Source organism: Scyliorhinus torazame, chromosome 4 (assembly GCF_047496885.1).
Source record: "Scyliorhinus torazame isolate Kashiwa2021f chromosome 4, sScyTor2.1, whole genome shotgun sequence".
NCBI lineage: Eukaryota > Metazoa > Chordata > Chondrichthyes > Carcharhiniformes > Scyliorhinidae > Scyliorhinus > Scyliorhinus torazame.
In genome coordinates, this window is record NC_092710.1 from 72,965,059 (window position 1) to 72,991,125 (window position 26,067).

General features: G+C 56.2%; 1 protein-coding gene across 1 annotated transcript in view; it reads left to right on the top strand.

Annotated features, from left to right (window-relative positions):
• The window catches only part of ndufs2 (NADH:ubiquinone oxidoreductase core subunit S2), a 132,842-nt gene that overhangs the window by 39,009 nt on the left and 67,766 nt on the right, over positions 1-26,067 (top strand). The window contains exon 6 of the mRNA XM_072500510.1: positions 1,967-2,306. Coding sequence (XP_072356611.1) covers positions 1,967-2,306 — 340 coding nt within the window. The remainder of the gene's footprint in view (positions 1-1,966; positions 2,307-26,067) is intronic.

Below are 26,067 nucleotides of genomic sequence, written 5' to 3' on the forward strand. Positions count from 1 at the left end.
GAGCTGCCCCTGACAAAGATGGTGACGGCTTCCCCCACCCAATAACAAGGACAATTAAACATATCAATGAAGAAACAAATCAATGAATTTTTACACAGCTGGATCCACCGCAGAATGAGAGAGACTGTGGATGGAGTAAGGAATTCAAAATACTCAGCAACGAGCACCAGGGGTAACCAAGCCACTGGCTAATAGCAGCGTCACAAAATAACATCGTAAACTCAAAATCGATGGAAAAACCTGACATTCAGTTGATCCTGCCGGGCCGTCGGGTAATGTAGTCCGTTTAACAATCTATCCCAGTGTCGGAACGCCTCTGCAGACTACAGTACCCAGAGAGCATGGCGGCGAAGTGACGTCATTTGATTATTGTCGACCCGAGCCCGCCCCGAAACAGTAGCATGATGGGAGCTGTAGTGCAGTAATTGCGCATGCGCCTTTGTTAACCTTGTTCCCCCCCCCCCCTTTTCCACATGTGTAGCCGATGAGACTCCAACTCCCGACGGACAACGCGGACGGTTCGGCATCCTTCCACGCAAGTTCAGGCCCAGGCCGGCCAACGCAGTAACGCGATGACACATTAGCGTTGTCAGGGTGAGAAAGGGAGGTCCGCCGAATGCACGACGGGACGTGTAGTCCAATGGGCGGGCAGGCCCCGTTATTTAGAGCGAGTAGCAATGGGCTTTAAAGACTACAACACCCGGGGTGCCGCGCGGCGCTACACGCCCACCGATCATGGAGGCCACGCCCATCTTCATTCCCCTCCTCCTCCCAACGGCCAGCAGTGGAAGATGGCGGAGTTGATGTGGTGGCGGCTCTGGCTGCTGTTGTGACGGAAGCGGCGCAGCGTTAAGCGACTGGAGAAAGGGAAAGATAAACGGAGGAGAAGGCAAAAGGAAGTAGAAGGATATAGAAAAAAAACATCAGAACCCAACCTGCCTCCCTCAACCCAAGACTCAGAATCCAAGATGGCCGCCTCCCCCTTTGCCCATTGACTGAGCCACTGCTCTCAAAAAGAAGGTTTTTGGTTAATATCTGTACTAGAACCCTTCCCCAAGACCGCATTTTGGCCTGGTTGACTACTCAGACCCCAACAATCATCAGGAAGCCAGCATCCAGCTCCAAGGGCCGACCAAACCTCCTCCTTTGCAGGGATCCAATTCTACTTCAAGGGCAGCCCTAACTTTCTCAATCTGCTCCCCCTTTCCCAAGACCCCATTCTGGACCGTTGCCAGTTTCAGCCCCCCACCCCTGGCCCAAGAGAGCCAAATTTCCTGTATCCTTGGTATTTTCCGCCGCAGGATTAAGGGTGCCGGTTGGACCTGCCAGGTTCCTGTCTCCCCTCACTGGGTCTCCTGTCGCCCTCGGTTTGGACTGGTAACCTGCACAACCCCTCAGGAGCAGCTGAACAGGCAAGAGACTCGTTCCAAGGACACCGCAAAGTTGTCCTTAACTTTGTGGAAGGGGGTGGGTGGGGTCAAAGCCTATTTTTGGCCAATCCGCAACCCAGTCTGAAGGATTCGCTACCTCGTTGTGGAGAAAGTGCCTACCTCAACTCCCCTCGCCCCCAAATCAAGACGATTGCCTCACCTGTTCTCCTTTGGTGAAGCAGGACAGCAGAGTCAATGAACGCTGATTTCCTCAGTCCACTGGCCAGGCGTTGCTTTGTTTCTTGTTAGAGCATCTTTTGTTTTGCCAGCCAGCCCAGCGAGGTTGGGGTAGCTGCTTTGCTCGGCAAAGGCTGACACAACACCCGCAGGAGCAAGGGGAAATGGAGGGAGCACAATGAGAAAAAGTGGGGAAGAGACCTGTCGTCCTGCTGCTACCCATTTGGAATAGTCTCTCCGATTCATCCCATATTCTTTCTGGACCACCACTTTGCAACGCTCCAAATTCACACGGATCTATTGGAATCGCTTGCAGCTCCCAATCTCCAGTGTGCACTTGTGTTTCGTTAACGGAACAGGCGCCAGGTCCCTTTCACATGGCCGATGCCAAGGGGAGCGGCCAGCAGTGGCCGGAGGAGCAGGTCAACAGTGAGCACGGGCTGTACTCTCTGCACCGGATGTTCCAGATTGTGGGCGCCCAGCTGACACACCGGGATGTGCGGGTGCTCTCCTTCCTCTTCGTCGATGTCATTGAGGACTACGAGCGCGGCATGATCCGCAGCGGACGGGACTTCTTCCTCGCGCTGGAGCGCCAGGGCCGCTGCGACGAGACGAACTTCCGGCAGGTGCTCCAGCTCCTGCGCATCATCACTCGGCATGATCTCCTGCCCTACGTCACGCTCAAGCGCAGGAAGACAGGTAGGCTGGCCCATTCTGAGGGTGACGTGTGAGAATACTGATTCGAAGCGGGTGTCAGTTGTGAATAATCTTAGGCTGAGCTGACCGAAGGTCAATACTGGGAGTGCTGCAATGTCAGAGGGCCAGTACTGAGGGATTGCTGCACTGTCAGAGGGTCAGTCCTGAGGGAGCACTGTACTGTTGGTCAGTACTGAGGGAGCGCTGCACTGTCAGAGGGTCAGTACTGAGGGAGTGCTGCACTGTCAGAGGATCAGTACTGAGGGAGTGCTGCACTGTCAGGGGGTCAGTACTGAGGGAGTGCTGCACTGTCAGGGGGTCAGTACTGAGGGAGTGCTGCACTGTCAGAGGGTCAGTACTGAGGGAGTGCTGAACTGTCAGAGGGTCAGTACTGAGGGAGCGCTGCACTGTTGGAGGGTCAGTACTGAGGGAGAACTGCACTGTCAGAGGGTTAGTACTTTGGGAGTGCTGCACTGTCAGAGGTTCAGTAATGAGGGAGTACTGCACTGTCAGAGGTTCAGTACTGAGGGAGTACTGCACTGTCAGAGAGTCAGTTCTGAGGGAGTGCTGCATGTCAGAGGGTCAGTACTGAGGGAGATCGGCACTGTCAGAGGGTCAGTACTGAGGTAGTGCTGCACTGTCAGGGGGTCAGTACTGAGGGAGTGCTGCACTGTCAGGGGGTCAGTACTGAGGGAGTGCTGCACTGTCAGGGGGTCAGTACTGAGGGAGTGCTGCACTGTCAGAGGGTCAGTACTGAGGGAGTGCTGCACTGTCAGAGGGTCAGTACTGAGGGAGTTCTGCATTGTCAGAAGCTCAAGACTGAGTGCGCTGCATTGCCAGGGTCAGCACTGAGGGAGCACTACTGTAGGAGGGTCAGTACTGAGGGAGTGCTGCACTGTCAGAGGGTCAGTACTGAGGGTTTGCTGCACTGTCAGAGGGGCAGTACTGAGGTAGTGCTGCCCTGTCAGGGTTAGCACTGAGGGGTGCGCTGCACTGTCATGGTAAGGCTTGATGGAGCGCTGCACTGTCAGAGAGTCAGTACTGAGGGAGTGCTGCACTGTCGGAGGGTCAGTACGGAAGGAGTTCTGCATTATCAGAGGCTCAAGACTGAGTGTGCGCTGCATTGCCAGGGTCAGCACTGAGGGAGCACTACTGTCGGAGGGTCAGTACTGAGGGAGTGCTGCACTGTCAGAGGGTCAGTACTGAGGGAGTGCTGCACTGTCAGAGGGTCAGGACTGAGGGAGCACTGAATTGTCTGATTGGCAGTACTCAGGGAGTGCTGAACTGTCGGAGAGTCAGTCTTCAGGGAGTGCTCACTGGCAGAGAGTCAGGACTGAGGGAGCGCTGCACTGTCAGTGTCAGTACTGAGCGAGTGCTGCACTGTCAGAGGATAAGTACTGAGGGAGCGCTGCACTGTCAGAGGGTCAGTACTGAGGGAGCACTGCATTGTCGGATTGTCAGTTCTGAGGGAGTGCTGCATGTCAGAGGGTCAGTACTGAGGTAGTGCTGCACTGTCAGAGGGTCAGTACTGAGGGAGTTCTGCATTGTCAGAAGCTCAAGACTGAGTGTGCGCTGCATTGCCAGGGTCAGCACTGAGGGAGCACTACTGTAGGAGGGTCAGTACTGAGGGAGTGCTGCACTGTCAGGGTCAGTACTGAGGGAGCACTGCATTGTCGGATTGTCAGTACTGAGGACGTGCTGCACTGTCAGAGGGTCAGTACTGAGCGAGTGCTGCACTGTCAGAGGATAAGTACTGAGGGAGCGCTGCATTGTTAGAAGGTCAGTACTGAAGGAATGCTGCAATGGCAGAGGGTCAGTACTGAGGGAGTGCTGCACTGTCAGAGGGTCTGTACTGAGGGAGCGCTGCATTGTTAGAAGGTCAGTACTGAAGGAGTGCTGCAATGGCAGAGGGTCAGTACTGAGGGAGTGCTGAACTGTCGGAGAGTCAGTACTGAGGGAGTGCTGCACTGTCAGAGGGTCAGTACTGAGGGAGTGCTGCACTGTCCGAGTCAGTACAGAGAGAGTGCAGCACTGTCAGAGGGTCAATACGGAGGGAATGCTGCACTGTCAGAGAGTCCGTACTGAGGGAGCGCTGCACTGCCAGAGGGTCAGTACTGAGGGGAGTGCAGCTCTGTCAGAGGGTCACTACTGAGGGAGCGCTGCATTGTCAGAGGATCAGTGCTGAGGTAGTGCTGCACGAGAAGAGAGTCAGTAATGAGGGAATCCTACACTGTTGGAGAGTTCAGACTGAGGGAGCACTGCACTGTCACAGGGTCAGTACCGAGGGAACGCTGCACTGTCACAGGGTCAGTGCTGAGGGAGTGCTGCATTGTCAGAGGGTCAGTACTGAGGGAGTTCTGTACTGTCAGAGGGTCAGTCTTGAGGGAGTGCTCACTGGCAGAGAGTCAGGACTGAGGGAGCGCTGCACTGTCAGTGTCAGTACTAAGTGAGTGCCTAACTGTCAGAGAGTCAGTATGGAGGGAGTGCTGCACTCAGATAGTCTGTACTGAGGGAGTGCTGTACTGTCAGAGGGTCAGTACTGAGGGAGTGCTGCCTGTCAGAGGGTCGGTACTGAGGGACTCCTGCATTGTCAGTGTCAGTACTAAGGGAGGGCTGCACTGTTAAGATGGTCAGTAATGAGGGAGCGCTGTACTAATGAGGGTGTTGTGCACTGTCGGGTGATCTGTACTGAGGGAGTGCTGCATTGTCAGAAGGTCTGTACTGAGGGAGTGCTGCACAGTCAGAGGGTCAGTACTGTGGGACTCCTGCACTGTCAGTGTCAGTACTAAGGGAGTGCTGAACTGTCAGAGGGTCAGTACTGATGGAGCGCAGCACTGAGGGAGTGCTGTCCTGCCAGAGTCACTAATGAGGGAATCCTACACTGTCGGAGAGTTCGGACTGAGGGAGCACTGCATTATCAATGGGTCAGTGCTGAGGGAGTGCTGCACTGACGGGAAATGTAGTACTGAGGGAGTGCTGCACAGTCAGAGAGTCAGGATTGACGGTGTGCTACACTGTCAGACGGTCAATACTGAGGGAGTGCTGCACTGTCAGAGGGTCAGTACTGAGGAAGTGCTGCACTGTCAGAGGGTCAGTACTGAGGGAGTGCTGCATTGTCAGAGGGTCAGAACTGAGGGAGCACTGCATTGTCGGATTGTCAGTACTGTGCGAGTACTGCACTATCAGTGGCAGTACGAAGGGAGGGCTGAACTGCCAGAGAGTCTGTATGAGGGCGTGCTGCACAAAGGGAGTGCTGTACTGTCAGAGGGTCAGTTGGAGGTAGTGCTTCACTGTCGGAGGGTCAGTACTGAGGGAGTGCTGCACTGTCAGAGAATCAGTGTGGAAGGAGCTCTGCATTGTCGGGATCAGCACTGAGGGAGCTCTGTACTGTCAGAGGGTCAGTCTTGAGGGAGTGTTCACTGTCACAGAGGCAGGACTGAGGGAGCGCTGCACTGTCAGTGTCAGTACTGAGGGAGTGCTGCATTGTCAGAGGGTCAGTACTGAGGAACTGCTGTACTGTCAAGAGGGTCAGTACTGAGGGAGCGCTGCACTGTTGGAGCGTCAGTACTGAGGGAGTGCTGCACTGTCAGTGAGTCAGTTCTGAGGGTCAGTACTGGGGGGCTGCTGCACTGTTAAGATGGTCAGTAATGAGGGAGCGCTGTACTGAGGGAGTTGTGCACTGTCGGAGGATCCGTACTGTGGGAGCGCTGCACTGTCAGAGGGTCAGTACTGAGGGAGTGCTGCACTGTCAGAATGTCAGTACTGAGGGTGCGCTGCACTGTCAACGGGTCATTGCTGAGGGAGTGCTGCACTGTCACAGGGTCAGTACTGTGGGAGTACTGCACTGTCAGATGGTCAGTACTGAGGGAGTGCTGCACTGTCAACGGGTCATTGCTGAGGGAGTGCTGCACTGAGAGAGTCAGTACTGAGCGACTGCTGCACTGTCAGAGGGTCAGTGCTGAGGGAGTGCTGCACTGTCGGAAGGTCAGCACTGAGAGAGAGCTGCTCTATCCGAGGGTCAGTACTGAGGGACTGCTGCACTGTCAGAAGGTCAATACTGAGGGAGCGCTGCACTGTCAGAGGGTCAGTACTGAGGGACTGCTGCACTGTCAGAAGGTCAATACTGAGGGAGCGCTGCACTGTCAGAGGGTCAGGACTGAGGGAGTGCTGCACTGTCAGAAGGTCAATACTGAGGGAGCGCTGCACTGTCAGAGGGTCAGTACTGAGGGACTGCTGCACTGTCAGAAGGTCAATACTGAGGGAGCGCTGCACTGTCAGAGGGTCAGGACTGAGGGAGTGCTGCACTGTCAGAAGGTCAATACTGAGGGAGCGCTGCACTGTCAGAGGGTCAGTACTGAGGGACTGCTGCACTGTCAGAAGGTCAATACTGAGGGAGCGCTGCACTGTCAGAGGGTCAGGACTGAGGGAGTGCTGCACTGTCAGAAGGTCAATACTGAGGGAGCGCTGCACTGTCAGAGGGTCAGGACTGAGAGAGTGCTGCACTGTCAGTGTCAGTACTAAGGGAGGGCTGCACTGTTAAGATGGTCAGTAATGAGGGAGCGCTGTACTAATGAGGGAGTTGTGCACTGTCGGATGATCCGTACTGAGAGAGTGCTGCATTGTCAGATGGTCTGTACTGTGAGTGCTGCACTGTCAGAGGGTCAGTGCTGAGGGAGTGCTGCACTGTCGGAAGGTCAGCACTGAGAGAGAGCTGCTCTATCCGAGGGTCAGTACTGAGGGACTGCTGCACTGTCAGAAGGTCAATACTGAGGGAGCGCTGCACTGTCAGAGGGTCAGTACTGAGGGACTGCTGCACTGTCAGAAGGTCAATACTGAGAGAGAGCTGCTCTATCCGAGGGTCAGTACTGAGGGACTGCTGCACTGTCAGAAGGTCAATACTGAGGGAGCGCTGCACTGTCAGAGGGTCAGTACTGAGGGACTGCTGCACTGTCAGAAGGTCAATACTGAGGGAGCGCTGCACTGTCAGAGGGTCAGGACTGAGGGAGTGCTGCACTGTCAGAAGGTCAATACTGAGGGAGCGCTGCACTGTCAGAGGGTCAGTACTGAGGGACTGCTGCACTGTCAGAAGGTCAATACTGAGGGAGCGCTGCACTGTCAGAGGGTCAGGACTGAGGGAGTGCTGCACTGTCAGAAGGTCAATACTGAGGGAGCGCTGCACTGTCAGAGGGTCAGGACTGAGAGAGTGCTGCACTGTCAGTGTCAGTACTAAGGGAGGGCTGCACTGTTAAGATGGTCAGTAATGAGGGAGCGCTGTACTAATGAGGGAGTTGTGCACTGTCGGATGATCCGTACTGAGAGAGTGCTGCATTGTCAGATGGTCTGTACTGTGAGTGCTGCACTGTCAGAGGGTCAGAACTGAGGGAGAGCTGCAATGTCAGAGGGTCAGTACTGTGGGACTCCTGCACTGTCAGTGTCAGTACTAAGGGAGGGCTGAACTGCTAGAGAGTCAGTATGGAGGGAGTGCTGAACTGTCAGAGGGTCAGTACTGAGGGAGTGCTGTCCTGCCAGAGAGTCACTAATGAGGGAATCCTACACTGTCGGAGAGTTCGAACTGAGGGAGCACTGCATTATCAATGGGTCAGTGCTGAGGGAGTGCTGCATTGTCATAGAGGGAGTGCTGCACTGACGGGAAATGCAGTACTGAGGGAGTACTGCACAGTCAGAGAGTCAGGATTGACGGTGTGCTACACTGTCAGACGGTCAGTACTGAGAGAGCGCTGCACTGTCAGAGGGTCAGTACTGAGGGAGTGCTGCACTGTTGGAGGGTCAGTACTGAAGGAGCGCTGCAGTGTCAAAGGGTCAGTACTGAGGGAGTGCTGCTCTGTCAGAGGGTCAGTACCGAGGAAGCGCTGCACTGTCAGAAGGTCAGTACTGAGGGAACGCTGCACTTTCAGTGGGTCAGTACTGAGGGAGTGCTGCACTATAGAACAATAGAACATTACAGCGCAGTACAGGCCCTTCGGCCCTCGATGTTGCGCCGACCTGTGAAACCAATCTAAAGCCTACCTATTGCATTATCATCCATATGTTTATCCAATGACCATTTAAATGCCTTTAATGTTGGCGAGTCCACTACTGTTGCAGGCATGGCATTCCACACCCTTACTACTCTCTGAGTAAAGAAGCTACCTGTTACATCTGTCCTATATTTATCTCCCCTCAATTTAAAGCTATGTCCCCCCGTGCTAGACATCACCATCCGAGGAAAATGGCTCTCACTGTCCATCCTATCTAATCCTCTGATCATCTTGTATGCCTCTATTAAGTCACCTCTTAACCACTTTCTCTCTAATGAAAACAGCCTCAAGTCCCTCAGCCTTTCCTCATAACATCTTCTCTCCATACCAGGCAACATCCTGGTAAATCTCCTCTGCACCCTTTCCAATGCTTCCACATCCTTCCAACCAGAACTGCACACAAGTCTCCAAATGCGGCCGCACCAGAATTTTGTACAGCTGCAACATGACCTCATGGCTCCGAAACTCAATCCCTCTACCAATAAAAGCTAACACGCCGTACGCCTTCTTAACAACCCTATCAACCTGGGTGGCAACTTTCAGGGATCTATGTACATGGACACCTAGATCCCTCTGCTCATCCACACTTCCAAGAACTTTACCATTAGCCAAATATTCCGCATTCCTGTTATTCCTTCCAAAGTGAATCACCTCACACTTCTCTAAATTAAACTCCATTTGCCACCTCTCAGCCCAGCTCTGCAGCTTATCTATATCCCTCTGTAACTTGTAACATCCCTCCGCACTGTCCACAACTCCACCGACTTTAGTGTCATCTGCAAATTTACTCACCCATCCTTCTAAATGTCATTTATAAAAATAATAAACAGCAGTGGCCCCTGTTATGGGCGAGGTGTGTTCAGAACCCCAAAATGTATCATGGAGTTCAACCAACCTCCCCCTTTAATGCTATTGTTGCTTTTCTGAGCACACGGCTTGTTCCCTAGGAGTGGGATTACAATTATGGACACGTGGGCTTTTAAACACAAAACAATGTTTATTCCATGAACTCAACTTAACATCTTAAATAAACATTGGATCTCTTAACACCCCTTACTTCAAAGATAACCCCGACAATATTACAACACTAAATAATCCTTCAGTTATTCCTTTCAACATCCAAGAGAGACTTAACACCTTTAAACAGAGTCACATCAGGGTAAAGGCTTTAACCATTATAAGTTTAAATCACCCAAATGATCCAGAGACAGTCTTTCGTGGCAGAGTTCACAGCAGATCCAGTTGACTGCAAACACAGACACACCCAAACTCTTTTCCTCAAAACTGAAACTACAAAATGGCTGAACTGAGCTCAGCTCCACCCACTCTTTGACATCACTGTTTTCTTAAAGGTACATTGCTTCAACATCCATTTCTTAAAGGTACTCTCACATGACACCCCAAAACAGATCCTTGTGATACACCACTAGTAACTGAACTCCAGGCTGCACATTTCCCATCAATCTTTGTCTTCTTACAGCTAGCCAATTACTGATCCAAACCGCTAAATCACCCTCACTCCCATGCCACCATATTTTCTGCAATAGCTTACTGTGGGGTATCTTCTCAAACGCTTTACTGAAATCCATGTACACCACATCAACTGCTTTACCCTCGTCCACCTGTTTGGTCACCTCATAAAGAACTCAATAAGGTTTGTGAGGCACGACCTACCCTTCACAAAACCGTGTTGACTATCCCTAATCAAATGATTCCGTTCTAGATGATTATAGATCCTATCTCTTATAATCCTTTCCAAGACTTTGCCCACAACAGAAGTAAGGCTCACTGGTCTATAGTTACCAGGGTTGTCTCTACTCCCCTTCTTGAACAAGGGGATAACATTTGCTGTCCTCCAGTCTTCCGGCACTATTCCTGTAGACAGTGACGACATAAAGATCAAAGCCAAAGGCTCTGCAATCTCCTCCCTATCTTCCCAGAGAATCCTCGGATAGATCCCATCTGGCCCAGGGGACTTAACTATTTTCAAACTTTCCAGAATTGCTAACACCTCCTCCTTATGAACCTCAATCCCGTCTAGTCTAGGAGCCTGTATCTCCGTATTCTCCTCGACAATATTGTCTTGTTCCTGTGAAAACTGACGAAAAATATTCATTTAACGCCTCTCCTCACGCACAACTTCCCACTACTGTCCTTGACTGGTCCTACTCTTACCCTAGTCATTCTTTTATTCCTGACATACCTATAGAAAGCTTTAGGGTTTTCCCTGATCCTACCTGCCAAGAACTTCTCATGTCCCCTCCTGGCTCTTCTTAGCTCTCTCTTTAGGTCCTTCCTAGCTAACTTGTAATTCTCAAGCGCCCTAACTGAACCTTCACGTCTCATCTTTACATAAGCCTCCTTCTGCCTCTTGACAAGTGATTCAACTACTTGAGTAAACCACTTTTCCCTCGCTCGACCACTTCCTCCCTGCCTGACAGGTACATGCTTATCAAGGACACGCAGTAGCAGTTCCTTGAACAAGCTCTACATTTCCATTGTGCCCATCCCCTGCAGTTTTCCTCTTCATCCGATGCATCCTAAGTCATGCCTCATCGCATCATAATTGCCTTTCCCCCAGATATAACTCTTGCCCTGCAGTATATACCTATCCCTTTCCATCGCTATAGTAAACGTAACCAAATTGTGGTCACTATCACCAAAGTGCTCATCTACCTCCAAATCTAACATCTGGCCTGGTTCATTACACAGTACCAAATCCAATGTGGCCTCGCCTCTTGTTAGCCTATCTATATACTGTGTCAGGAAACTCTCCTGCACACATTGGACAAAAACTGACCCATCTAAAGTACTCAAACTATCGCGTTTCCAGTCAATATTTGGAAAGTTAAAGTCCCCCATAACAACTACCCTGTTACTTTCGCTCGTATCCAGAATCCTCTTTGCAATCCTTTCCTCTACATCTCTGGAACTTTTCGGAGGCCAATAGAAAACTCCAATAGGGTGACCTCTCCTTTCCTGATTCTAACCACAGCCCATACTACCTCAGCAGACGAGTCCTCATCAGACGTCCTTTCTGCCACCGTAAAACTGTCCTTCACTAACAATGCCACCCCTCCCCCTCTTTTACCACCTTCCCTGAGCTTACAGAAACATCTAAACCTCGGAAACCGCAACAACCATTCCTGTCCCTTCTCTATCCATGGCTCCGAAAACTTCCCACAACATCGAAGTCCCAGGTACCAACCTGCATGTTCACCCACCTTATTCCGGATGCTCCTGGCGTTGAAGTAGACACTATCAGAGGGTTAGTTCTGAGGGAGTGCTGCACTGTCAGACGGCCTGCACTGATGGAGTGCTACACTGTCAGGGTCAGCACTGCGGGAGCGCTGCACCGTCAGAGTGTCAGTATTGAGGGAGTAATGCACTGTCGGAAGGTCAGGACAGAGGGAGTGCTGAACTGTCAGAGAGTCAGTACTGAGGGAGTGCTGCACTGTCAGAGGGTCAGTACTGAAGGAGTGCTGCACTGTCAGGTCAGGACTGAGGGAATGCTGCACTGTCAGAGACTCGGGACTGAGGGAGAACTGCACTATCAGCGTATCAGGACTGAGGGAGTTGTGTACTGGCGGAGGATCAGTACGGAATCACTGCTGCACTGTCAGAGGGTCAGTACTGAGGGAATGCTGCATTGTCAGAGAGTCAATACTGAGGGAGTGCTGCACTGTCAGGGTCAGTACTGAGGGAGTGCTGCACTGTCAGAGGGTCAGTACTGAGGGAGCGCTGCACTGTCAGAGGGTCAGTACTGAGGGTGTGTTGCACTGTCAGAGGGTCAGTACTGAGAGAGCGCTGCACTGTCAGAGGGTCAGTACGAAGTGAGTGCTGCACTGTCAGAGGGTCAGTACCGAGGGAGTGCTGCCCTGTCAGGTCAGGACTGAGGGAATGCTGCACTGTCAGAGGGTCAGGACTGAGGGAATGCTGCACTGTCAGAGGGTCAGTATTGAGGGAGTGCTGCACTGTCAAAGGATCGGTACAGAGGGACAAATGCACTGCCAGTGTCAGTACTGAGTGAGTGCTGCACTGTCAGAGGGTCAGTACTGAGGGAGCGCTGCACTGTCAGAGGGTCAGTACTGAGGGAGTGCTGCACTGTCAGGTCAGGACTGAGGGAATGCTGCACTGTCAGAGGGTCAGTATTGAGGGAGCGCTGCACTGTCAAAGGATCGGTACTGAGGGACAAATGCACTGCCAGTGTCAGTACTGAGGGAGTGCTGCACTGTCAGAGGGTCAGTACTGAGGGAGTGCTGCACTGTCAGAGGGTCAGTACTGAGGGAGCGCTGCACTGTCAGAGGGTCAGTACTGAGGGAGTGCTGCACTGTCAGAGGGTCAGTACTGTGGGAGCGCTGCACTGTCACTGTCAGTATTGAGGGAGTGCTGAATTGTCAGAGAGTCAGTACTGAGGGAGTGCTGAACTGTCGGAGAGTCAGTACTGAGGGAGCGCTGCACCGTCAGAGGGTCAGTACTGAGGGAGTGCTGCCCTGTCAGTGTCAGTATTGAGGGAGTGCTGAACTGTCGGAGAGTCAGTACTGAGGGAGTGCTGAACTGTCGGAGAGTCAGTACTGAGGGAGCGCTGCACCGTCAGAGGGTCAGTACTGAGGGAGTGCTGCACTGTCAGAGGGTCAGTGCTGAGGGAGCGCTGCACTGTCACGGGGTCAGGACTGAGGGAGAGCTGAATTGTCGGAGAGTCAGTACTAAGGTAGTGCTGCACTGTCAGAGGGTCAGTACTGAGGGAGCGCTGCACTGTCATAGGGTCAGTACTGAGGGAGTGCAGCACTGTCAGATGGTCAGTGCTGAGGTAGTGCTGCACTGTCAGAGACTCGGGACTGAGGGAGAACTGCACTATCAGCGTATCAGGACTGAGGGAGTTGTGTACTGGCGGAGGATCAGTACGGAATCACTGCTGCACTGTCAGAGGGTCAGTACTGAGGGAATGCTGCATTGTCAGAGAGTCAATACTGAGGGAGTGCTGCACTGTCAGGGTCAGTACTGAGGGAGTGCTGCACTGTCAGAGGGTCAGTACTAAGTGAGTGCTGCACTGTCAGAGGGTTAGTACTGAGGGAGTGCTGCACTGTCAGAGGGTCAGTACTGAGGGAACGCTGCACTGTCAGAGGGTCTAAACTGAGGGAGCGCTGCACTGTCAGAGGGTCAGTACTGAGGGAGCGCTTCACTGTCAGAGGGTCAGTACTGAGGGAGTGCTGCACTGTCAGCGGGTCAGTACTGAGGGAGTGTTGCACTGTCAGAGGGTCAGTACTGAGGGAGCGCTTCACTGTCAGAGGGTCAGTACTGAGGGAGTGCTGCACTGTCAACGGGTCATTGCTGAGGGAGTGCTGCACTGAGAGAGTCAGTACTGAGCGACTGCTGCACTGTCAGAGGGTCAGTGCTGAGGGAGTGCTGCACTGTCGGAAGGTCAGCACTGAGAGAGAGCTGCTCTATCCGAGGGTCAGTACTGAGGGACTGCTGCACTGTCAGAAGGTCAATACTGAGGGAGCGCTGCACTGTCAGAGGGTCAGTACTGAGGGACTGCTGCACTGTCAGAAGGTCAATACTGAGGGAGCGCTGCACTGTCAGAGGGTCAGGACTGAGGGAGTGCTGCACTGTCAGAAGGTCAATACTGAGGGAGCGCTGCACTGTCAGAGGGTCAGGACTGAGAGAGTGCTGCACTGTCAGTGTCAGTACTAAGGGAGGGCTGCACTGTTAAGATGGTCAGTAATGAGGGAGCGCTGTACTAATGAGGGAGTTGTGCACTGTCGGATGATCCGTACTGAGAGAGTGCTGCATTGTCAGATGGTCTGTACTGTGAGTGCTGCACTGTCAGAGGGTCAGAACTGAGGGAGAGCTGCAATGTCAGAGGGTCAGTACTGTGGGACTCCTGCACTGTCAGTGTCAGTACTAAGGGAGGGCTGAACTGCTAGAGAGTCAGTATGGAGGGAGTGCTGAACTGTCAGAGGGTCAGTACTGAGGGAGTGCTGTCCTGCCAGAGAGTCACTAATGAGGGAATCCTACACTGTCGGAGAGTTCGAACTGAGGGAGCACTGCATTATCAATGGGTCAGTGCTGAGGGAGTGCTGCATTGTCATAGAGGGAGTGCTGCACTGACGGGAAATGCAGTACTGAGGGAGTACTGCACAGTCAGAGAGTCAGGATTGACGGTGTGCTACACTGTCAGACGGTCAGTACTGAGAGAGCGCTGCACTGTCAGAGGGTCAGTACTGAGGGAGTGCTGCACTGTTGGAGGGTCAGTACTGAAGGAGCGCTGCAGTGTCAAAGGGTCAGTACTGAGGGAGTGCTGCTCTGTCAGAGGGTCAGTACCGAGGAAGCGCTGCACTGTCAGAAGGTCAGTACTGAGGGAACGCTGCACTTTCAGTGGGTCAGTACTGAGGGAGTGCTGCACTATAGAACAATAGAACATTACAGCGCAGTACAGGCCCTTCGGCCCTCGATGTTGCGCCGACCTGTGAAACCAATCTAAAGCCTACCTATTGCATTATCATCCATATGTTTATCCAATGACCATTTAAATGCCTTTAATGTTGGCGAGTCCACTACTGTTGCAGGCATGGCATTCCACACCCTTACTACTCTCTGAGTAAAGAAGCTACCTGTTACATCTGTCCTATATTTATCTCCCCTCAATTTAAAGCTATGTCCCCCCGTGCTAGACATCACCATCCGAGGAAAATGGCTCTCACTGTCCATCCTATCTAATCCTCTGATCATCTTGTATGCCTCTATTAAGTCACCTCTTAACCACTTTCTCTCTAATGAAAACAGCCTCAAGTCCCTCAGCCTTTCCTCATAACATCTTCTCTCCATACCAGGCAACATCCTGGTAAATCTCCTCTGCACCCTTTCCAATGCTTCCACATCCTTCCAACCAGAACTGCACACAAGTCTCCAAATGCGGCCGCACCAGAATTTTGTACAGCTGCAACATGACCTCATGGCTCCGAAACTCAATCCCTCTACCAATAAAAGCTAACACGCCGTACGCCTTCTTAACAACCCTATCAACCTGGGTGGCAACTTTCAGGGATCTATGTACATGGACACCTAGATCCCTCTGCTCATCCACACTTCCAAGAACTTTACCATTAGCCAAATATTCCGCATTCCTGTTATTCCTTCCAAAGTGAATCACCTCACACTTCTCTAAATTAAACTCCATTTGCCACCTCTCAGCCCAGCTCTGCAGCTTATCTATATCCCTCTGTAACTTGTAACATCCCTCCGCACTGTCCACAACTCCACCGACTTTAGTGTCATCTGCAAATTTACTCACCCATCCTTCTAAATGTCATTTATAAAAATAATAAACAGCAGTGGCCCCTGTTATGGGCGAGGTGTGTTCAGAACCCCAAAATGTATCATGGAGTTCAACCAACCTCCCCCTTTAATGCTATTGTTGCTTTTCTGAGCACACGGCTTGTTCCCTAGGAGTGGGATTACAATTATGGACACGTGGGCTTTTAAACACAAAACAATGTTTATTCCATGAACTCAACTTAACATCTTAAATAAACATTGGATCTCTTAACACCCCTTACTTCAAAGATAACCCCGACAATATTACAACACTAAATAATCCTTCAGTTATTCCTTTCAACATCCAAGAGAGACTTAACACCTTTAAACAGAGTCACATCAGGGTAAAGGCTTTAACCATTATAAGTTTAAATCACCCAAATGATCCAGAGACAGTCTTTCGTGGCAGAGTTCACAGCAGATCCAGTTGACTGCAAACACAGACACACCCAAACTCTTTTCCTCAAAACTGAAACTACAAAATGGCTGAACTGAGCTCAGCTCCACCCACTCTTTGACATCACTGTTTTCTTAAAGGTACATTGCTTCAACATCCATTTCTTAAAGGTACTCTCACATGACACCCCAAAACAGATCCTTGTGATACACCACTAGTAACTGAACTCCAGGCTGCACATTTCCCATCAATCTTTGTCTTCTTACAGCTAGCCAATTACTGATCCAAACCGCTAAATCACCCTCACTCCCATGCCACCATATTTTCTGCAATAGCTTACTGTGGGGTATCTTCTCAAACGCTTTACTGAAATCCATGTACACCACATCAACTGCTTTACCCTCGTCCACCTGTTTGGTCACCTCATAAAGAACTCAATAAGGTTTGTGAGGCACGACCTACCCTTCACAAAACCGTGTTGACTATCCCTAATCAAATGATTCCGTTCTAGATGATTATAGATCCTATCTCTTATAATCCTTTCCAAGACTTTGCCCACAACAGAAGTAAGGCTCACTGGTCTATAGTTACCAGGGTTGTCTCTACTCCCCTTCTTGAACAAGGGGATAACATTTGCTGTCCTCCAGTCTTCCGGCACTATTCCTGTAGACAGTGACGACATAAAGATCAAAGCCAAAGGCTCTGCAATCTCCTCCCTATCTTCCCAGAGAATCCTCGGATAGATCCCATCTGGCCCAGGGGACTTAACTATTTTCAAACTTTCCAGAATTGCTAACACCTCCTCCTTATGAACCTCAATCCCGTCTAGTCTAGGAGCCTGTATCTCCGTATTCTCCTCGACAATATTGTCTTGTTCCTGTGAAAACTGACGAAAAATATTCATTTAACGCCTCTCCTCACGCACAACTTCCCACTACTGTCCTTGACTGGTCCTACTCTTACCCTAGTCATTCTTTTATTCCTGACATACCTATAGAAAGCTTTAGGGTTTTCCCTGATCCTACCTGCCAAGAACTTCTCATGTCCCCTCCTGGCTCTTCTTAGCTCTCTCTTTAGGTCCTTCCTAGCTAACTTGTAATTCTCAAGCGCCCTAACTGAACCTTCACGTCTCATCTTTACATAAGCCTCCTTCTGCCTCTTGACAAGTGATTCAACTACTTGAGTAAACCACTTTTCCCTCGCTCGACCACTTCCTCCCTGCCTGACAGGTACATGCTTATCAAGGACACGCAGTAGCAGTTCCTTGAACAAGCTCTACATTTCCATTGTGCCCATCCCCTGCAGTTTTCCTCTTCATCCGATGCATCCTAAGTCATGCCTCATCGCATCATAATTGCCTTTCCCCCAGATATAACTCTTGCCCTGCAGTATATACCTATCCCTTTCCATCGCTATAGTAAACGTAACCAAATTGTGGTCACTATCACCAAAGTGCTCATCTACCTCCAAATCTAACATCTGGCCTGGTTCATTACACAGTACCAAATCCAATGTGGCCTCGCCTCTTGTTAGCCTATCTATATACTGTGTCAGGAAACTCTCCTGCACACATTGGACAAAAACTGACCCATCTAAAGTACTCAAACTATCGCGTTTCCAGTCAATATTTGGAAAGTTAAAGTCCCCCATAACAACTACCCTGTTACTTTCGCTCGTATCCAGAATCCTCTTTGCAATCCTTTCCTCTACATCTCTGGAACTTTTCGGAGGCCAATAGAAAACTCCAATAGGGTGACCTCTCCTTTCCTGATTCTAACCACAGCCCATACTACCTCAGCAGACGAGTCCTCATCAGACGTCCTTTCTGCCACCGTAAAACTGTCCTTCACTAACAATGCCACCCCTCCCCCTCTTTTACCACCTTCCCTGAGCTTACAGAAACATCTAAACCTCGGAAACCGCAACAACCATTCCTGTCCCTTCTCTATCCATGGCTCCGAAAACTTCCCACAACATCGAAGTCCCAGGTACCAACCTGCATGTTCACCCACCTTATTCCGGATGCTCCTGGCGTTGAAGTAGACACTATCAGAGGGTTAGTTCTGAGGGAGTGCTGCACTGTCAGACGGCCTGCACTGATGGAGTGCTACACTGTCAGGGTCAGCACTGCGGGAGCGCTGCACCGTCAGAGTGTCAGTATTGAGGGAGTAATGCACTGTCGGAAGGTCAGGACAGAGGGAGTGCTGAACTGTCAGAGAGTCAGTACTGAGGGAGTGCTGCACTGTCAGAGGGTCAGTACTGAAGGAGTGCTGCACTGTCAGGTCAGGACTGAGGGAATGCTGCACTGTCAGAGACTCGGGACTGAGGGAGAACTGCACTATCAGCGTATCAGGACTGAGGGAGTTGTGTACTGGCGGAGGATCAGTACGGAATCACTGCTGCACTGTCAGAGGGTCAGTACTGAGGGAATGCTGCATTGTCAGAGAGTCAATACTGAGGGAGTGCTGCACTGTCAGGGTCAGTACTGAGGGAGTGCTGCACTGTCAGAGGGTCAGTACTGAGGGAGCGCTGCACTGTCAGAGGGTCAGTACTGAGGGTGTGTTGCACTGTCAGAGGGTCAGTACTGAGAGAGCGCTGCACTGTCAGAGGGTCAGTACGAAGTGAGTGCTGCACTGTCAGAGGGTCAGTACCGAGGGAGTGCTGCCCTGTCAGGTCAGGACTGAGGGAATGCTGCACTGTCAGAGGGTCAGGACTGAGGGAATGCTGCACTGTCAGAGGGTCAGTATTGAGGGAGTGCTGCACTGTCAAAGGATCGGTACAGAGGGACAAATGCACTGCCAGTGTCAGTACTGAGTGAGTGCTGCACTGTCAGAGGGTCAGTACTGAGGGAGCGCTGCACTGTCAGAGGGTCAGTACTGAGGGAGTGCTGCACTGTCAGGTCAGGACTGAGGGAATGCTGCACTGTCAGAGGGTCAGTATTGAGGGAGCGCTGCACTGTCAAAGGATCGGTACTGAGGGACAAATGCACTGCCAGTGTCAGTACTGAGGGAGTGCTGCACTGTCAGAGGGTCAGTACTGAGGGAGTGCTGCACTGTCAGAGGGTCAGTACTGAGGGAGCGCTGCACTGTCAGAGGGTCAGTACTGAGGGAGTGCTGCACTGTCAGAGGGTCAGTACTGTGGGAGCGCTGCACTGTCACTGTCAGTATTGAGGGAGTGCTGAATTGTCAGAGAGTCAGTACTGAGGGAGTGCTGAACTGTCGGAGAGTCAGTACTGAGGGAGCGCTGCACCGTCAGAGGGTCAGTACTGAGGGAGTGCTGCCCTGTCAGTGTCAGTATTGAGGGAGTGCTGAACTGTCGGAGAGTCAGTACTGAGGGAGTGCTGAACTGTCGGAGAGTCAGTACTGAGGGAGCGCTGCACCGTCAGAGGGTCAGTACTGAGGGAGTGCTGCACTGTCAGAGGGTTAGTACTGAGGGAGTGCTGCACTGTCAGAGGGTCAGTACTGAGGGAATGCTGCACTGTCAGAGACTCGGGACTGAGGGAGAACTGCACTATCAGCGTATCAGGACTGAGGGAGTTGTGTACTGGCGGAGGATCAGTACGGAATCACTGCTGCACTGTCAGAGGGTCAGTACTGAGGGAATGCTGCATTGTCAGAGAGTCAATACTGAGGGAGTGCTGCACTGTCAGGGTCAGTACTGAGGGAGTGCTGCACTGTCAGAGGGTCAGTACTGAGGGAGCGCTGCACTGTCAGAGGGTCAGTACTGAGGGTGTGTTGCACTGTCAGAGGGTCAGTACTGAGAGAGCGCTGCACTGTCAGAGGGTCAGTACGAAGTGAGTGCTGCACTGTCAGAGGGTCAGTACCGAGGGAGTGCTGCCCTGTCAGGTCAGGACTGAGGGAATGCTGCACTGTCAGAGGGTCAGGACTGAGGGAATGCTGCACTGTCAGAGGGTCAGTATTGAGGGAGTGCTGCACTGTCAAAGGATCGGTACAGAGGGACAAATGCACTGCCAGTGTCAGTACTGAGTGAGTGCTGCACTGTCAGAGGGTCAGTACTGAGGGAGCGCTGCACTGTCAGAGGGTCAGTACTGAGGGAGTGCTGCACTGTCAGGTCAGGACTGAGGGAATGCTGCACTGTCAGAGGGTCAGTATTGAGGGAGCGCTGCACTGTCAAAGGATCGGTACTGAGGGACAAATGCACTGCCAGTGTCAGTACTGAGGGAGTGCTGCACTGTCAGAGGGTCAGTACTGAGGGAGTGCTGCACTGTCAGAGGGTCAGTACTGAGGGAGCGCTGCACTGTCAGAGGGTCAGTACTGAGGGAGTGCTGCACTGTCAGAGGGTCAGTACTGTGGGAGCGCTGCACTGTCACTGTCAGTATTGAGGGAGTGCTGAATTGTCAGAGAGTCAGTACTGAGGGAGTGCTGAACTGTCGGAGAGTCAGTACTGAGGGAGCGCTGCACCGTCAGAGGGTCAGTACTGAGGGAGTGCTGCCCTGTCAGTGTCAGTATTGAGGGAGTGCTGAACTGTCGGAGAGTCAGTACTGAGGGAGTGCTGAACTGTCGGAGAGTCAGTACTGAGGGAGCGCTGCACCGTCAGAGGGTCAGTACTGAGGGAGTGCTGCACTGTCAGAGGGTTAGTACTGAGGGAGTGCTGCACTGTCAGAGGGTCAGTACTGAGGGAGCGCTGCACTGTCAGAGGGTTAGTACTGAGGGAGTGCTGCAGTGTCAGAGTGTCAGTACTGAGGGAGTGCTGCACTGTCAGAGGGTCAGCATTAAGAAGCGAGGCAATATGATTTTAAAATTGTACTTGTTTCTACTCTTTCTCATTGGTGTTTTGAAGTTGAGTTTGTTCCATGACTTGTGCTGATATTAACCTACGCCAAGGCTGTGATGATGCCTGCTTCAAATGGCACTTCAACATCTCCTGGCAACATGAGTTGGAATTAAGCTAATGCTTTTTGGGTTGTAACATCCGTGGAGACTAATCCCTCCTTCTCCTTTCAATAGTTTCTCCAGATCCAGTAGACAAATATCTCGAGGACACGTCAGTAACCTACGTAATGCCAAGGACATTGGCAGCAACCAGAGGGGGAGATTACGGCAAATCAGGTACTCATGGTACATAGACGTTCCTCCAGCATTTCTGAATCTCCTCGGTCGATACACAGGATTTGATACTGAGTAAAGCTCTTTCTACACTGTCCCCATCAAACACTCCCAGGACAGGTACAGCACGGGGTTAGATACAGAATAAAGCTCCCTCTACACTGTCCTCATCAAACATTCCCAGGACAGGTACAGCACGGGGTTAGATACAGAGTAAAGCTCCCTCTACACTGTTCACATCAAACACTCCCAGGACAGGTACAGCACGGGGTTAGATACAGAGTAAAGCTCCCTGTACACTGTCCCCATCAAACACTCCCAGGACAGGTACAGCACGGGGTTAGATACAGAGTAAAGCTCCCCCTACACTGTCCTCATCAAACACTCCCAGGACAGGTACAGCACGGGGTTAGATACAGAGTAAAGCTCCCTCTACACTGTCCCCATCAAACACTCCCTGGACAGGTACAGCACGGGGTTAGATACAGAGTAAAGCTCCCACTACACTGTCCTCATCAAACACTCCCAGGACAGGTACAGCACGGGGTTAGATACAGAGTAAAGCTCCCACTACACTGTCCCCATCAAACACTCCCAGGACAGGTACAGCAATGGGTTACATTCTGAGTAATGCTCCATCTGATGTCTCATGTTTTTGCAGGCTCCCCCCACCGCTTGCTGTGTTGTGCACCCACAGCAAGGCAGCCCCTCCGACAGAGAGTGTTTCGGGGCAGAGCCCCATCACACAATCGGGGCAAGCGGAAGAAATCAGCCACCACGGAGCCCAACGAGAAGCAAACTTGCGGTAAGGTTTTGAGCGGCGAGCCCGTGGATGCTAGCGCCGGGCTGAGGGGGGGCAGGTGTGAGCCCTGGGCCTAGCCGGGGGTTTGTGAGCGGCGAGCTGCAGGGGTGTGAGCGCTGGGATGGGCCGGGGAGATGTGAGCACTGGACCAGGGCAGCTGAGGGTGGGAGGTGTGGGCGGCATTTATATCTGTGTACCCGCAATGCCGTCTTTTCCTGATCGTACACCTTTCCATCTTCTCTTCGCAAGTATCTCTGTGTTCCTCCAATTTCACATGCTACCCTTCAGCAGCATCACCTTCAGGGACTGCGCTAATTTTCATATGTATGCTGATCCCCCCCCCCCCTTCCCCACCCGATCCCCCCCCCCTTCCCCACCCGATCCCCCCCTTCCCCACCCGATCCCCCCCTTCCCCACCCGATCCCCCCCTTCCCCACCCGATCCCCCCCCCCTTCCCCACCCGATCCCCCCCCTTCCCCACCCGATCCCCCCTTCCCTACCCGATCCCCCCTTCCCTACCCGATCCCCCCTTCCCTACCCGATCCCCCCTTCCCCACCCGATCCCCCCTTCCCCACCAGATCCCCCCTTCCCCACCCGATCCCCCCTTCCCCACCCGATCACCCTTCCCCACCCGATCCCCCTTCCCCACCCGATCCCCCCTTCCCCACCCGATCCCCCTTCCCCACCCGATCCCCCCTTCCCCACCCGATCCCCCCTTCCCCACCCGATCCCCCCTTCCCCACCCGATCATCCCCCTCCCCACCCGATCCCCCCTTCCCCACCCGATCCCCCCTTCCCCACCCGATCCCCCTTCCCCACCCGATCCCCCCTTCCCCACCCGATCCCCCCTTCCCACCCGATCCCCCCTTCCCCACCCGATCCCCCCTTCCCCACCCGATCCCCCTTCCCACCCGATCCCCCTTCCCCACCCGATCCCCCCTTCCCCACCCGATCCCCCCTTCCCCACCCGATCCCCCCTTCCCACCCGATCCCCCTTCCCCACCCGGTCCCCCCTTCCCCACCCGGTCCCCCCTTCCCCACCCGGTCCCCCCTTCCCCACCCGGTCCCCCCTTGCCCACCCGGTCCCCCCTTGCCCACCCGGTCCCCCTTGCCCACCCGGTCCCCCCTTGCCCACCCGGTCCCCCCTTGCCCACCCGGTCCCCCCTTGCCCACCCGGCCCCCCCTTGCCCACCGGCCCCCCCTTGCCCACCGGCCCCCTTGCCCACCCGCCCCCCCTTGCCCACCCGCCCCCTCCCCCTTGCCCACCCGGCCCCCCTTGCCCACCCGCCCCCCTTGCCACCCGGCCCCCCCTTGCCCACCCGGCCCCCCCTTGCCCACCCGGCCCCCCCTTGCCCACCCGGCCCCCCCTTGCCCACCCGCCCCCCCTTGCCCACCCGGCCCCCCCTTGCCCACCCGGCCCCCCCTTGCCCACCCGGCCCCCCTTGCCCACCCGGCCCCCCTTGCCCACCCGGCCCCCCTTGCCCACCCGGCCCCCCCTTGCCCACCCGGCCCCCCTTGCCCACCCGGCCCCCCTTGCCCACCCGGCCCCCCCTTGCCCACCCGGCCCCCCCTTGCCCACCCGGCCCCCCCTTGCCCACCCGGCCCCCCTTGCCCACCCGGCCCCCCCTTGCCCACCCGGCCCCCCTTGCCCACCCGGCCCCCCCTTGCCCACCCGGCCCCCCCTTGCCCACCCGGCCCCCCCTTGCCCACCCGGCCCCCCCTTGCCCACCCGGCCCCCCCTTGCCCACCCGGCCCCCCCTTGCCCACCCGGCCCCCCTTGCCCACCCGGCCCCCCTTGCCCCCGGCCCCCCCTTGCCCACCCGGCCCCCCCTTGCCCACCCGGCCCCCCCTTGCCCACCCGGCCCCCCCTTGCCCACCCGGCCCCCCCTTGCCCACCCGGCCCCCCCTTGCCCACCCGGCCCCCCCCTTGCCCACCCGGCCCCCCCTTGCCCACCCGGCCCCCCCCTTGCCCACCCGGCCCCCTCCCCGGCCCCCCCCTTGCCCACCCGGCCCCCCCTTGCCCACCCGGCCCCCCCTTGCCCACCCGGCCCCCCCCTTGCCCACCCGGCCCCCCCCTTGCCACCCGGCCCCCCCCTTGCCCACCCGGCCCCCCCCCTTGCCCACCCGGCCCCCCCCTTGCCCACCCGGCCCCCCCCTTGCCCACCCGGCCCCCCCCTTGCCCACCGGCCCCCCTTGCCCACCCGGCCCCCCCCTTGCCCACCCGGCCCCCCCTTGCCCACCCGGCCCCCCCTTGCCCACCCGGCCCCCCCTTGCCCACCCGGCCCCCCCTTGCCCACCCGGCCCCCCTTGCCCACCCGGCCCCCCCTTGCCCACCCGGCCCCCCCTTGCCCACCCGGCCCCCCCCTTGCCCACCCGGCCCCCCCTTGCCCACCCGGCCCCCCCTTGCCCACCCGGCCCCCCCTTGCCCACCCGGCCCCCCCTTGCCCACCCGGCCCCCCCTTGCCCACCCGGCCCCCCCTTGCCCACCCGGCCCCCCTTGCCCACCCGGCCCCCCCTTGCCCACCCGGCCCCCCCTTGCCCACCCGGCCCCCCCTTGCCCACCCGGCCCCCCCTTGCCCACCCGGCCCCCCCTTGCCCACCCGGCCCCCCCCTTGCCCACCCGGCCCCCCCCCTTGCCCACCCGGCCCCCCCCTTGCCCACCCGGCCCCCCCCTTGCCCACCCGGCCCCCCCCTTGCCCACCCGGCCCCCCCCTTGCCCACCCGGCCCCCCCCTTGCCCACCCGGCCCCCCCTTGCCCACCCGGCCCCCCCCTTGCCCACCCGGCCCCCCCCTTGCCCACCCGGCCCCCCCCTTGCCCACCCGGCCCCCCCCTTGCCCACCCGGCCCCCCCCTTGCCCACCCGGCCCCCCCCTTGCCCACCCGGCCCCCCCCTTGCCCACCCGGCCCCCCCCTTGCCCACCCGGCCCCCCCCTTGCCCACCCGGCCCCCCCCTTGCCCACCCGGCCCCCCCCTTGCCCACCCGGCCCCCCCCTTGCCCACCCGGCCCCCCCCTTGCCCACCCGGCCCCCCCCTTGCCCACCCGGCCCCCCCTTGCCCACCCGGCCCCCCCCCTTGCCCACCCGGCCCCCCCCTTGCCCACCCGGCCCCCCCCTTGCCCACCCGGCCCCCCCCTTGCCCACCCGGCCCCCCCCTTGCCCACCCTGCCCCCCCCTTGCCCACCCGGCCCCCCCCTTGCCCACCCGGCCCCCCCCTTGCCCACCCGGCCCCCCCCTTGCCCACCCGGCCCCCCCCTTGCCCACCCGGCCCCCCCTTGCCCACCCGGCCCCCCCCTTGCCCACCCGGCCCCCCCCTTGCCCACCCGGCCCCCCCCTTGCCCACCCGGCCCCCCCCTTGCCCACCCGGCCCCCCCTTGCCCACCCGGCCCCCCCCTTGCCCACCCGGCCCCCCCCTTGCCCACCCGGCCCCCCCCTTGCCCACCCGGCCCCCCCCTTGCCCACCCGGCCCCCCCCTTGCCCACCCGGCCCCCCCCCTTGCCCACCCGGCCCCCCCCTTGCCCACCCGGCCCCCCCCTTGCCCACCCGGCCCCCCCCCTTGCCCACCCGGCCCCCCCCTTGCCCACCCGGCCCCCCCCTTGCCCACCCGGCCCCCCCCTTGCCCACCCGGCCCCCCCTTGCCCACCCGGCCCCCCCTTGCCCACCCGGCCCCCCCTTGCCCACCCGGCCCCCCCTTGCCCACCCGGCCCCCCCTTGCCCACCCGGCCCCCCCTTGCCCACCCGGCCCCCCCTTGCCCACCCGGCCCCCCCTTGCCCACCCGGCCCCCCCTTGCCCACCCGGCCCCCCCTTGCCCACCCGGCCCCCCCTTGCCCACCCGGCCCCCCCTTGCCCACCCGGCCCCCCCTTGCCCACCCGGCCCCCCCTTGCCCACCCGGCCCCCCCTTGCCCACCCGGCCCCCCCTTGCCCACCCGGCCCCCCCTTGCCCACCCGGCCCCCCCTTGCCCACCCGGCCCCCCCTTGCCCACCCGGCCCCCCCTTGCCCACCCGGCCCCCCCTTGCCCACCCGGCCCCCCCTTGCCCACCCGGCCCCCCTTGCCCACCCGGCCCCCCCTTGCCCACCCGGCCCCCCCTTGCCCACCCGGCCCCCCCTTGCCCACCCGGCCCCCCCTTGCCCACCCGGCCCCCCC